Here is a 14,948-nt window from a genome sequence, read left to right as displayed (position 1 = left end):
CTCCAAAATCACTGCAGATGGTGACTGCAGCCATGAAATTAAAAGATGCTTACTCCTTGGAAGGAAAGTTATGACCAACCTAGATAGCATGTTGAAAAGCAGAGACATTACTTTGCTAACAAAGGTCCGTCTAGTCAAGGCTATGGTTTTTCCAGTGGTCATGTATGGATGTGAGAGTTGGACTGTGAAGAAAGCTGAGCTCCGAAGAATTGATGCTTTTGAACTATGGTGTTGGAGAAGACTCTTGAGAGTCCCTTGGACTGCAAGGAGATCCAACCAGTCCATCCTAAAGGAGATCAGTTCTGGGTGTTCATTGGAAGGACTGATGTTGAAGCTGAAACTCCAATACTTTGGCCGCCTCATGGGAAATGTTGACTCATTGGAAAAGACCCTGATGCTGGGAGGGATTGACAGCAGGAGGAGAAGGGGATGTCAGAGGATGAAATGGTTGGATGGCATCACTGATTCAATGGCCATAGGTTTGGGTGGACTCTGGGGGTTGGTGATGGACAGGGAGACCTGGCATGCTGAGGTTCATGGGGTCTCAAAGAGTCAGACACAACTGAGCAACTGAACTGAACTGATGCAATTTTAGATTTATATTACCTTAATTCCAGTGGACACAGAGACATTTTTCCTATAAAACTGTTTATTTGCCCCTTCTATGGTATTATTGTTGTACATATTACATATATTAATGTACAATCCCAACAGTTCACTGTTACAGTTACTTTACTATCTGCAGTCCTTTCCTTAACCTAGTACTTCTTTGTTTCCACTCACCTTCTATATGCTGTTATCAGCAAATATATTCTATTTCTTGGACCAAATAATACTCTATATACATTTTGTGGGTTAGTCACTAAGTGGTGTCCAACTCTTGTGACCCCATGGACTATAGCTTCCAGGCTCCTCTGTCCATGGATTTCCCAGGCAAGAATACTGGGGTGGATTGCCCTTTCCTTCTCCAGGGGATCTTCCTGACTCAGGGATCAAACCTGGGTCTCTTGCATTGTAGGCAATGTCCTGCATTCAGGCAAATTCTTTATGAACTGAACCATCAGGGAAGCATATATACATATTACTTTACTTAATTGATTTTTAAATCAGTTAAGAGAATGAAAGGGAAAATATGCCTTTTTAAATTACATAGTATGCTTTTTAAATTACATAGTAACCTTCTTGAGTTCTCTGAAATTTTATGTGGATTTGAATTACTATCTGAGATCACTTACTTTCAACCTGAAGAATTTCCTTAAGTATTCCATGTAAGGCCGGGCAAGTAATAACAAATTCTCAAAGTTTTTGTTCATATGGAAATCAATTTATTTTATTTTTAAACATTGCCTTGCTTGATATAGAACTCTTGAGTAATTTTTTTTTTCTTTAAGTACATTATGTTAGCCCTCTGCTTCCTAAACTTTGTAGTTTCTACAGAGAAGTCTGATACAAATATCACTGGAGTTCTCTTTTAAGGTAATTAGTTTTCTCATGCTGCTTTCAAGATTTGATTCTTTGATTTTTAATGTTTTTGCTTATGCATCTGTTTATGGGTCTCTTTGTGTTTGTACTCTGAATTCATTGAGCTTTCAAAATGTGTGAATTAGTTTTTCAGTATATTTGGGAATTTATAATCCAATATAATCTACTCTGCCATTATAATAAAGTAATTTTTAATTCAATAAATTTGGAAGGTTTTGGATTTATTTATATTTTTATATTTACCTCGAAAAAATAAGTCAGAAGAATTTGAAAAAATAAGTTTTTGATGAATTTTTCCTTGACTCTAATGATAGGGGTTGTCATGTTTAATTTATAATAGAAAAGATCATGGAAATGTACTTATTCTTAGAAACTTTTAGGCACAATTTTGGAAAACTGAGGTTAAATGTCCATCAAATAATCTTATACATCTGTCTCGGAAATAGTAAGTGTTTGATGCATACAGTATATGTATATATGTTTTAAATATTTGAGAATAATATATTTAACATGAAGTATTCTAATAAAAATGTATATGTTTTTCTTTATTTTTCAGAACTTTTGCTACTACCAAGGATATATTGAAGGTTATCCGAATTCTATGGCGATCATCAGCACGTGTACTGGACTCAGGTTGTGATACATAATTTTATGGTTGCAAAATGGAGTTTTTAAGAAATAATTGTCAAATTTAGAAATTATATTCAGAAGTTTCATTTTTATTTTTAAAATTTTTATTGAAATACAGTTGATTTACAAAGTTATGTTAAATTCTACTATACAGCAAAGTGAGTCGGGTACATGTGTGTGTGTATATCTATATATATACACACATATATATATATATATATATCCAATCTTCTTTAGATTATTCTCCTATATAGAATATTACAGAGTATTGAGTAAAGTTTCTTGTGCTATTCAGGAGGTTCTTATTGGTTGTTTATTTTATATATAGTAGTGTATATGTGTCAATTCGCATTTATCAATTTAATCCCTCCCTCCACCCATCCCCATCGGTAACCCTAAGTTTGCTTTCTACATTTGTGACTATTTCTGTTTTGTAAATATGCTCATTTGTAACATTTTTTAAAGTCCACATATAAGTGGTATCAGATAATATTTGTCTTTCTCCAACCAACTTCAATCAGTTATGACAATCTCTAGGTCCATCCATGTTGCTACAAATGGCATTATTTCATCTTTTTATGGCTTTTATGGCCTTTATATCCTTTTTATATACATCTTTCAATGTAGATATGTAACACATATTCTTTATTCATTCCTCTGTTAGTAGACTTTTGGTTGCTTCCATGTCCTGGCTGTTATAAATAGTGCTGCAATGAATATTGGGTCACATATATCTTTTCAAATTATGCTTTTCTCCAGGTATCTACCCAAGGGTCAGATTGCTATGTCACATGGTAGCTCTATTTTTAGTTTTTAAGGAGCTACCATACTGTTCCCTGTAGTGGCTGTACCAATTTATAATTTGACCAACAATGTAGGAGGGTTCCCTTTCCTCCACCAGCATAATTTATTTGTACACTTTTTAATTATGGCTATTCTGGATAGTGTTAGGTGGTTCTTCATTGTAGTTTTGATTTTCATTTCTCTAATAATTAGTGATATTAAACATTTTTTAGTTTGAGTGAACTCCGGAAGCTGGTGATGGACAGGGAGGCCTGGCATGCTGCAATTCATGGTGTTGCAAAGAGTCGGACACAACTGAGCCACTGAACTGATCTGAATAATTAGTGATATTAAACATTTTTTTCATGTGCCATATGTATATCGTCTTTGGAAAAATGTCTGTTTACATCTTCCACCCCTGTTTTTGATTAGTTTGTTGTGCTTTTTGATATTGAGCTGCATGCACTGTTTATATATTTAAAAGATTAATACCTTGCAGATGTTTTCTCCTATTTTGTGAGCTTATGTTTTTGTTTTGTTGATGATTTCTTTTGCTGTGCAAAATTTTTAAGTTATATTATGTTCCATTAATTTTTGGTTTTATTTTCATTACTCTGAGAGGTGGATCAAAAAAGATCTTGCTTTAATTTATGCCAGAAAGTGTTTTTCCTGTGTTTTCCTCTAAGAGTATTATAGAATCCAGTTTTATATTCAGGTCTTTAATTCATTTTGAGTTTATTTTTGTGTATGGCATTAAAGAGTACTCTAGTTTTATTCTTTTACATATAGCTGTCCAGTTTTCTTTTCCCCATCACCAGTTATTGAAGAGATTGTCTTTTCTCCATTGTATATCTTGCCTCCTTTTCATAGATTAGATGACCATAGGTCATAGGTTTAGCTCTGAAATTTCTATCCAGTTTCAATATTTCTATTATTGTGCCAATGCCATACTGTTTTGATGAATGTAGTTTTGTAGTATATTCTGAAGTCAGGTAGCCTGATTCCTCCAGCCCAAGTTTTCTTTCTCATGATTGCTTTGGCCATTCAAGGTCTTTTGTGTTTTCATACAAATTTAAAATTTTTTTGTTCTAATTCTGTGAAAAATGCCACTGGGAATTTGATAGTAATTGCATTTAATCTGTAAATTACTTTGCATAGTATAGTCATTTTGACAATATTGATTCTTCAAATCTGAGAACATGGTATATCTCTACATCTGTTTGTGTCATCTTTGCTTTCTCTTATCAATATCTTAGAGCTTTCTGAGTACAGGTCTTTTGCCTCCTTAGGTAGGTTTATTGCTAGTTACTTGGTACTTTTTGATATGATGGTAAGTATTGTTTCATTTATTTCTCTTTTGGATCTTGCATTGCTAATGTATAGAAGTGCGAGAGATTTTAGTGTATTTATTTTGTATCCTACAACTTTACCAAGTTCTTTAATGAGCTCTAGTAGTTTTCTGGTGGTATCTTTAGGATTTTCTGTGTATAGTACCATTAATCTGCAAACAGGACAATTTTACTTTTTTTCCAGTTTGTACTCCTTTTATTTCTTTTTCTTCTCTGATTGTCCTGGCTAGGACTTCCAAAACTGTGTTGAATATAAGTGGTGAGAGTGAATATCCTTGTCTTGTTCCCCATCTTAGAGGAAATGCTTTCAGTTTTTCACTGTTGAGAATGATGTTTGCTGTGTGTTTGTCATATATGGCCTTTATTATGTTGAAGTATATTCCCTCTGTGTTCACTTTTTGGAGTGTTTTTTATCATAAATAAGTGCTGAGTTTTGTCAAAGCTTTTTCTGTGTGTGTTGAAATGATCATATGACTTTCCCTCTTCAGTTTGTTAATGTGGCATATCACAGTGATCAATTTACATATGTTGAGGAATCCTTCCATCTCTGTGATAAATCCCACTTGTTCATGGTGTATGATTATTTTAATGTGTTGTTGGATTCTGTTTGCTAGTATTTTGTTGAGGATTTCTGCATCCATGTTCATCAGTGATATTGGCCTTTAATATTCTTTATTTGTGACGTCATTGTCTGGCTTTGGCCTCATAGAATGAGCTTTGGAGTGTTCCTTCTTCTGCAATTTTTTTGGAATGATTTGGGAAGAATAGGTGTTAACTCTTCTCTAAATGCTTGAAATAATTCACCTGCTATGTTTTCCGTCCCTGGCCTTTTGTTTGGAAGTTTTAATCACAGTTTCAATTTCAGTACTTGTCATTATTCTGTTCATATTTTCCATTTTTTTCTGGTTCACTCTTAGAAACCTGTATCCTTCTAAGAATTTGTCCACTTCTTCTGAGTTGTCCATTTTATTGGCATATAGTTGTTTGTAGCAACTTGTAGTGTCAGTTATAACTTCTTTTTCATTTATAATTGTATTGATTTGAGTCCTCTTTTTTTTTATTGATGAGTCTGGCTAAAGGTTTATTAATTTTGTTTACCCTCTCAATGAATCAGCTTTTAGTTTCATTGATCTTTGCAAAGTTTTAAAGTGAGGCATGGCTTATTATGAGAAACTGTCATTAGAAAAGCATGGTATAAAAACTGTTGCAATGTCTCCTACTCCCCTCCTGAATTAAGGGTTTATTTTTAGTATATGTGGAAACCATTAGTATTAATTATAGCTAGATAAATGCCAACAGCATTACTACTACTCATTCCACTCAATAAATCTGTGGATTCTTGGTAATGTTTTCCTACTTCACCACCCAAGGCTAAGACTGAAAATAATCTACATACTATTAAAAAACTGATTGTTTCATTTTATTGACTTTAAGAAAAATGAATTATTTTATTTATTTGCTTACTTTTTGGAATTTGTAGGGGCTTACTACAGTTTGAAAATGTAAGTTATGGAATTGAGCCCTTGGAGCCTTCAATTGGTTTTGAACATATGGTTTATCAAATAAAACCTAGGGATTCAAGTTCTTCTGTATATACTGAGAGAGAAATTGAGCTAAGAGAAAAGCCCTATAAGATACAAAATGTAGAGGTGAGTGATCAATTGAGTAAACTATGTAGTTATTACTATGCAGCCATATAAACAATGTATTTTTTATGATAAACCAGTTGCTTACAAATTATTGAGAGAGAGTAAGACATATCAGACACTTCAGAGCTTGTGTTGTAAGCCTCAAAACTAGTCACTCAGTTTTGCAGAACTCCAAGCTGGCATTTTCCACCATTAATGGCATTTTCCCCCATGATATGGACCTTTGTTGTCTGCAGATGCACTCCTTTCTCCATATCCATTATGTCTGAATTCTGATAAAACAAGCATGAGTGACATTCACATAAATACTGACGACACCTATCTAGGATCCTGAGAAGAATCACAACTGTCTTTTATGGCAACTGCCTTAGGGTAGGCCATTATACTGTCCTTATATCCTTATCCAGAGATGGAGAGACTTCTTCATTCAACAAAGACTCACCAGAGTTTAGAAGGTTAATGACTCCAGCTTCATCAGAGTTTCTCATACACCCACTTTCCAATTTTTAGGATCTTACTTCTTTCAGTAGACACCCTGTGAGGGTAGATGTTCAACCTGTGTTGCAGTCCATTCACTCACACAGTGAGATTCTGTGTTTGGTTTTCAACAATCTCAGCTCCACAGCTACAATAGTTAAAACGGTGTCTTTCATGACAAACATTTCTTTTGAAAAGCAGAACCAACAAGATGTATGTATGTGTGTGTCTGCATGTATGGATACACACATATACATATATTTGATATAAATACAGAATGAGAAAATTTAAAGTAGACTGCATACTGGCAGGCTGGAGACCATGGAAAAGTTGTGTTCAAGTCTAAAGGCAGTCAGTTGGAAGGAATTTTTTTTAACTTTTTATTTTGTATTGGAGTATAGCTGATTAATATGTTGTGATAGTTTCAGGTGGATAAGCAACGGGACTCAGCCATACTTACGTATGTTACCATTCTCCTCAAAACTTTCCCCACTGCCTGTCCAGGCTGCCACATAACTTTGAGCAGAGTTTCCTGTGCTATACAGTAGGTCCTTGTTGGTTATCCATTTTAAATACAGCAATGTGTACATTCTTGCTTACAAGGTAGTCCTTGTTCTGTTAATACTTTCAACTGACCCGATGAGGTGCACACATATTATGAAGGATAATCTACTCCACTGAAAGTTCACCAATTTAAATGTTTATCTTATCCAAAATTATTTTCACATAAATATCCAGAATAATTTTTGGACGAATATCTGGGCATTTGTGGCCCAGTCAAGTTCACAGATAAAATTAACTATCATACCAGATTTACAAAATTTATTTCATATTTCCTCTAAAAGTTTTATTCTTTAATCTCTTACATTTCAATATATGATCCAACTTAATTTAATTTTTTGTAAAAAGGGAGGAAGGGCTCTAAATTCATCATTTTTCATATGCATATCTAGTTTTCCCAACACCATTTGTTGAAGAAACTCATCTTTTATTCACTGAATTTTCATGGCCCAGCCCTTTTATTTCAAAATCAGTTGACTATAGATTTAGGGGTTATTTCTGCACATGCAATAATATTCCATTGATCTTTATGTCTATTCCTATGCCAGAGTCACTTTTTATTTACTGCGATATTTTTGAAATAAGTTCTGAAATTAGTAAGCGTACATCCTTCAGTAGTGTTGTTTTTCAAGATTGTTTGGCTATTCTTGATGCTGTCAATTTCCAAATAAATGTTAGCATTCACTTATTTTCATTTCCCGAAAATGAAAGCTGAGATTGTGTTGATTCCGTGTTGTTTCAGTCCACTACCATGGAGTATAATGTTAATGGTGAAATAACATAAAAACTCCCCAGAATTTTCAACTCACTTTACTCTCTGATAAAATTCTCCTGCCTCTCTCTATGTATCACCTTCTCTCTCTTTTCTTTATACATTCATATTCTAGATAATGATATTTCCTGTGTTGTGCTCAGTTGCTCAGTCGTGTCCAACTTTTTGCGACCCCAGTAACCATAGCCTGCCAGGCTCCTCCATCCATGGGATTTTCCAGGCAAGAACAGTGGAGTGGGTTGCCATTTCCTTCTCCAGTATTTCCTGTGTTAAGTCTCAGGTTTTTGTTTGTCTTATATATTATCTTGTATATTTTTTCATGGCTTTATCTACAGTAATTTATAGATCTCCCACTCTCATTCCATTTTTTCTTGGTTATTGAGCTTATGTAGCACATGATAATTGCCCAAGCTAAACAAAATACACAAACACACACATTATCTATCTACCTACTTACATGTTTTTCTATCTGTATTGTCTGTCATCTATCAACATCTTCATGCCCTTCTCACTCCCTGAATATTCTTACCAGTGATCTTTGGCATCCTCTAATATTAACTCTTTAGTCCAAATATATTGCAATTGGATTACTTAGCAGTGTTCTCTAGTCTTCTTCCTTAGATCCAATTCTTTAGTGTTTACTTTACCAAAGCAAATTTTCAGGTAATTGGTATCAACCTCATATAACACATATCCAAGAAATTGGTTTTCTTTATTGACTACTTTCTTTTACTAAATAAAATAGCTTTTGAGGTCTTCTGAAATCTTAGCACCTGCCCACCTTTCCAATGCACACATTTCTTGGCATTATTTTATGCACTTTTGTCTTAAATTTCTAATTGTGTTTCTAAAATAGACAATGTATCTTTTCTCTTGAAAGTTTATTGTCCAGAAAATAAATGAATAAATTATTATCAAATAAATATCATCAGTCCTTATCCCAAAGATGAAAATAAATAAGGATTGCTTCAGGAAATGTGAGTCAGCTAACCCTCATGCTGGGCTTCCCAGGTGATGCAACAGTAAAGAACCCGCCTGCCAATCCAAGTGATGCAGGAGACACAGTTCGAACCCTCAGTCAGGAAAGTCCCCTGGAGAAGGAGATGGCAACCCATTCCTGTATTCTTGCCTGGGAAGTCCCATGGACAGAGGACAGAGGAGCCTGGCAGGCTGCAGCATGGGGTCACGAAAGAGTCGGACACGACTTAGCAACCAAGCAGCAGCATCAGTAGCAACTTACATTGATTAAAACAAAGAAATGACTTTGAATCCTTCAAATCATTAATATAACCCTAACACATTAATATAAATGCTTGTGTTTATCCTCCAGTAAAGTAGTGTCTTTTCCTTGTTTCATCCTAAATGACAGGATGGAGTCCTATAAGCAAAACTATCATGAAACATTTGGTGCTTACCTTTGGATGGAAATTATAATAAATCGGTTAGACTGTAAGGGGATTTCATTTGCATTGTTTTGGAAAAAAAAAAAACAAGTCTTCAAGGCTTTAAAAGAATTTTTAAAGGTGGAAAAAATGAATAATCATTCATCCCTGAATTTGTTTTAATGACCTTATTAACTTTCTCCCTTTAAATTACTATAGTCTTCACTTTTCTCATCTTTGCTAAGTCCCAGATTAGTTATTCCCTCTTTATCGCTCCTCTTTATGTTAAGGAAAATGGTTTAAGTAGAATGTGATAGTTTTGAACTTTCAAGGAATTAAATATCAGTGTAAGAAGAAAAAAAAATGCAGACTTTAAGCATAATAAATGTTTTCTCAATTTTTGAAATTTGATTCTCTTTTCTGCTTCTATATATTTGTCCATTGCTTGTTGATGGTATTAGTAACTATTTTGAGTTAAATACACTACAATCTTGCAGTGTCCACAAAGACTGTCTCATAAGTTTTCCTTAGTATATTCCTCCTAGGTTAAATTCATATAAAAATAATGATGGAAACAAGTAATATTTTACTAATGGTAGTTAAAACAAGTATTACTTTGTCCCTAGAAATTGGCAGGGTGTAAATCAGACAGATCATAAGCCCATTGGGCCTCACATTTGTGCTGAAGTTAACCACCATGGTCTGTGATGACACTGTAACCAGATTCCACATCCTGAGACATCTATGACACAGTTTAAGAAACTCAGTCATTTTGTTTCTCTGTTGCTCACATTTTTCTGAGGTCATTTATACAAGGATTAGCTTTATCTTCAGATGAAAGTCCATCCCTCCAAACAGAGAGGTGCCCTTACTCTTTCAAGGTCACAAATAAAATCATAACACATAATAATGTATGATGAAATCATTAAACTAATGCAAATTCACATATAATGGTGATCAAGGGAAGATGTCCTTCAGAGCAGAGAATCAAGTGAGTAGCCCTATACCAATGGAAGGTAAAGTTATTTTCTGAGTAAATTAGCTGATTATTTTCTGAGTAAATTAATTGATTGAACAGATGCAAAAGAGGCAACAAAGACAATAGTCTGAAAGTGACTATTTTCATATATAAAATTGAATTTCTAACATTGAATTTGTGAAGTAGTGATATTACTTAAAATATTTAAATAATTCTTCAATTTTTACCTGTTTGTGATTTTTTTAGCCTCTTCCAGACTTCTCTCAGTATATAGAAATGCATATTGTAGTTGAAAAAGATTTGGTAAGTATACCTTCATTTATTTGTCTCATGTTAATTTATATTAGCAATGGGAGGTTATAAAAAATGTTGGAATAAATTTTTAACACAAGATAATAATTTCTGCTTTAATGAATTTAAATTTCTGGTATCAGTAGTAAATAGAAAATCATATCTCTATTAGTTTATTTTTCATTTTATATAATTAACATAAATGAAAACATCTGTTACATACAGAATAGTTTCTGAGTAATTTTTATTCATCATTCTCATACTCATAACCAGAGAAGGAAATGGCAACCCACTCCAGTACTCTTGTCTGGAGAATCCCATGGACAGAGGTGCTTGGGATTCATCCCATGAATGGAGGAGTCCATGGAGTCGCTCAGAGTCGGACACAACTGAGCTACTTCACAGTCACTTTTCACTTTCATGCACTGGAGAAGGAAATGGCAACCCACTCCAGTGTTCTTGCCTGGAGAATTCCAGGGATGGGGGAGCCTGGTGGGCTCCCGTCTATGGGGTCGCACAGAGTCGGACACGACTGAAGTGACTTAGTAGCAGCAGTAGCAGCATACTCGTAACATCTAGTAACCTTTGATCTTTTTACTATCTCGATAATTTTGCCTTTTTGAGAATGTCACATAGTTGAAATGTGAGGTCTGTAGCCATGACAGATTGTCTTCTTTACCTTGGTAACATGCATTTAACTTTACCACCTGCCTTATCATGGATTTAGAGCTAATTTCTTTTTAGAACTTAATAACATTGTATTGTCTGTATATACCACAGTTTGTTTATCCATTCACCTTCTAAAGGGCATCTCAGTTGCTTCCACATTCTGGCAGTTATGAATCAAGCTGCTGCAAATATCCCTGCACACGTTTTTTCATGGACATATTTTATCTCCTTTGGGTAAATATCCTGCAGCATGATTGCTACATCATATGATAACAGTCTTTTTGTTTGTTTGTTTGGTGTTTTGTGTGTGTGAGAAATTGCCAAGCTGTCTTCCAAGATGCCTTTTCCATTTTGCGTTCAGTACTTTAAATATAGCATCTCATTGTCTTCTGGCCCCTGCAGTTTTTGCTAAGAAATTGGCTAGTAATCTTATTATCATCCCTTTTACATGGTTAGTTGCTTTTTTCTTATTGTCTTCAATATTAGTGTTCTATTTGTTTTTAGCTTTAGATAATTTGATTATAATGTGTCTTGGTGTGAGTCCCTTTGGCTCTATCCTTCTTAGAATTTGTTAAGCTTCCAGGATTTGTGGGTTCATGTGTTTCATCAAATTTGACAAGCTTTTGGCCATTATTTAGATAATTTCTCTTCTTTTTCTGGGATTCTCTTTATTTGTATATTGTACTACATAATGGTATCCCACAAGTTCCCCCCTTTCTTTTTTCTTTTTGGTTCTCAGACTCAACAATTTCAATTATCCTATTCTCAAGTTTACTGATTCTTTCTTGTGCTCCTTTAAATCTGCTGTTGAATCCATCTACTCAACTTTTAATTCAGTTATTGCATTTTCAATGCCAGAATTCTTTTTGATTTCTTTTATAGTTCTATATCTTTGTTGCCATTCTCATTTTATTCATACATCATTTTCCTGACTTCACTTCATTCTTTTTATCCTTTAGCTTTTTAAAAAAACTTTTTATTTTATTTTGGAGTATAAGCAATTAACAATATTGTGATAGTTTCAGGTGCAGCAGATTGACTCAGTCATACATGCACATGTATCCATTCTACCCCAAGCTCCCCTCCCATCCAGGCTGCCACATGACATTGAGCAGAGTTCTCTGTGCTGTACAGTAATCCCCTGTTGTTTATCCATTCAAAATAAAGCTGTGTGTACATGTTCATCTCCTTTAGCTCTTTGAGCATATTTTAGACAGTCGTTTTAGGGACTTTGTCTAGTAAGTCTCCAAGTTCTCAGGACTGGTTTCTGCCAATTTATTTCATTCCCTTGAGCTACGCTTTTGTTGTTGTTTGCTAGTTTGCCTTATAATATAGACTGAATGTTTCTTTTCTGTTCACATGTATACTGATGAATAATGATGGTGGGGCTTCCCCAGGGGCTCAGCAGTAAAGAATTTGCCTGCAGTGCAGAAGCTGCAGGAGACATGGGTTCTATCCCTGGGTGGGGAAGATATCCTGGAGAAGGGCATGGCAGCCCACTCCAGTATTCTTGCCTGGAGAATCCCATGGACAGAGGAGCCTGGTGGGCTACAGTCCATAGAGTTACAAAGAGTCTGACATGACTGAAGCAACTGAGCAAGAAGCAAGAACATGCACATAGTGATGTTATTTGGCAGTGCAGCCTTTGGGAATGGCTTAAGTCATGAAGGTGGAGCCCTCGTGAACGGGATTAGTGCCCTTATAAAAGAAAGGACACCTCTTCTACCATGTGAGGACACAGCACGTTCTCATCAACACAGAATTGATGTCTGTGGCTGGAGACTTAACCTTTAAACTTTCCAGCCTTCAGAACTGTGAGAAACAAATGGTTGTTGTTTGAAACCAAGTTTTATGGTGTTTTTGTTATAGTAGCCCAAATTGACTAAGGTATCTTGTGATTTTTATTGAAAATTCAGCATTTTAAAAAAATAACCACCTTTTAAACCATTTTTTGGGACTGGCTCTATGTCAGGGTAGCCTTTCACTGATTAGCTGGGTTACCTCTTAGTCCATGTGGTGAAAGTTTAAGATGTTCTCAGGTCTCTCTGACCATATGTCTTGCCTTGGCCTGTGGGATTCACTATATACATGGCTGCTTTTCAATATCTCAATTTCCAAAAAATCTCACCCCAGCTTCTTTTCAGGGCTTTATATCTGTATATTTCCACCTGTAATCTCTTGTTCCAAGTATCTGTGGGTCTGTCATAACCTTGAAGTTTTAACAAGCATTGACCACCCCTTTTTGCTACCTAAAAACTGGATTAGGTGACACAGAAAACAATCATTTGGACACCTTCCAGATAGGTTAGAAAATTGCAAATAAGATCTCTGCTCCACCTGGTATAAGAGAGGAAATTGGGGAACAGATGGGCCTTTCCTCCAGACTAAATAATGCCATGCTGGAGAGGAAGTAGGGCATAGGAGAGTAAATGCCACATGATTTCCTGTCATTTTCAAGGTGGGTTTTTCTTGGTTGGACATTGGCTTGGCTGCTGTAGATCTTTGGATGTTTTCCATAGGTTTTCCAGAGGCTCCAATGGGGTTATCATATCAACCATTTTCTGATTGTCTTTTGATATTTCCAGAGAAAAACGAAGGCTTGGTGTTTTCTGGTTCTCCCTTTTGCTGATTTCACTTCCATGAAGAATATTTTTAATTATTTGTTTTCATCATTTTACAAAGGCTGCTTCAAAATCTTTGTCATATATATTTCTAACAAATGATGTACTTCGGTGTTGACATGTATTGACTGACTTTTCTTCCTCACCATAATTCAAAAGTATCAATTCTTCAGTACTCAGCCTTTTTTATGGTCCAATCTCACATCTGTCCATGACTATTGGAAAAACCACAGCTTTGACTATATGGACCTGTGTCAGCAAAATGATATCTCTGCCTTTGAATATGCTGTTTAGGCTTGTCATAGGTTTGTCATAGCTTCCCTTCCAAGGAGCAAGCATCTTTTAATTTCATGGCTGATTATTGGTTGTGTGCCTGTGTGTGTGTGCTAAGCCACTTTAGTTATGTCTGACTCTGTTTCGGCCTTTTCCCCACACTTTGATTAGGTTGTTTTTTTTTCTGGTATTGAGTTGTATGAGCTGCTTGTGCATTTTGGAAATTAATCCTTTGTCAGTTGTTTCATTCCCTATTATTTTCTCCCTTTCTGAGGGTTGTTTTTCACCTTGCTTACAGTTTCCTTTATTGTGCAAAAGTTTTTAAGTTTAATCAGGCCTCACTTGTTTACTTTTATTTTTATTTCCATTACTCTAGCAGGTGGGTCATAGAGGATCTTGCTTTGATTTATATCATCGAGTATTCTACCTATATTTTTCTCTAAGAGTTTTATAGTTTCTGGTCTTACATTTAGGTCTTTAATCAATTTTGAGTTTATCTTCCTGTATGGTGTTTCATTCTTTTACATGCTGCTGTCCAGTTTTCCCAGCACCATTTATCGAAGAGGCTGTCTTAGCCCCATTGCATATTCTTGCCTCCTTTGTCAAAAATAAGGTACCCATAGGTACATGGGTATATTTCTGGGCTTTCTATCTTGTTCCATTGGTCTATATTTCTTTTTATGTGCTAGTGCCATACTGTCTTGATGACTGTAACTTTGTAGTATAATCTGAAGTCAGGAAGGTTGATTCCTCCAGCTCCATTCTTCTTTCTCAAGACGCTTTGGCTATTCAGGGTCTTTTGTGTTTCCATGAAATTTTTTGTTCTAGTTCTGTGAAAAGTGCCATTGGTAATTTGATAGGAATCACATTGAATCTGTAGATTGTGTTTGGTAGTATAGTCATTTTCACAATATTGATTCTTCAAACTCTGGAACATGGAATATCTCTCCATCTGTTTATTTCATCTTTGACTTCTTTCATTAGTGTCTTATAATTTTATGTGTACAGTTCTTTTGTCTCCTTAGGTAAG

The 14,948-nt window shown here is 35.1% G+C and overlaps 1 protein-coding gene across 1 annotated transcript in view; it reads left to right on the top strand.

Moving 5' to 3' along the window:
* ADAM2 (ADAM metallopeptidase domain 2) overlaps positions 1–14,948 on the top strand; it is a 101,279-nt gene that overhangs the window by 21,605 nt on the left and 64,726 nt on the right. Inside the window, exons 5-7 of the mRNA XM_086380424.1 lie at positions 2,039–2,115; positions 5,725–5,893; positions 10,311–10,367. Of these exons, the coding sequence (XP_086236550.1) occupies positions 2,039–2,115; positions 5,725–5,893; positions 10,311–10,367 (303 nt within the window). The remainder of the gene's footprint in view (positions 1–2,038; positions 2,116–5,724; positions 5,894–10,310; positions 10,368–14,948) is intronic.

This window comes from Bos grunniens, chromosome 27 (assembly GCF_055505025.1).
Source record: "Bos grunniens cultivar Pamir isolate PY7600 chromosome 27, Bosgru_T2T1.0, whole genome shotgun sequence".
NCBI classification, from domain to species: Eukaryota; Metazoa; Chordata; class Mammalia; order Artiodactyla; family Bovidae; genus Bos; species Bos grunniens.
The sequence above is the reverse complement of the archived record's forward strand: the minus strand, read 5'-3'. Positions and strand labels throughout refer to the sequence as shown.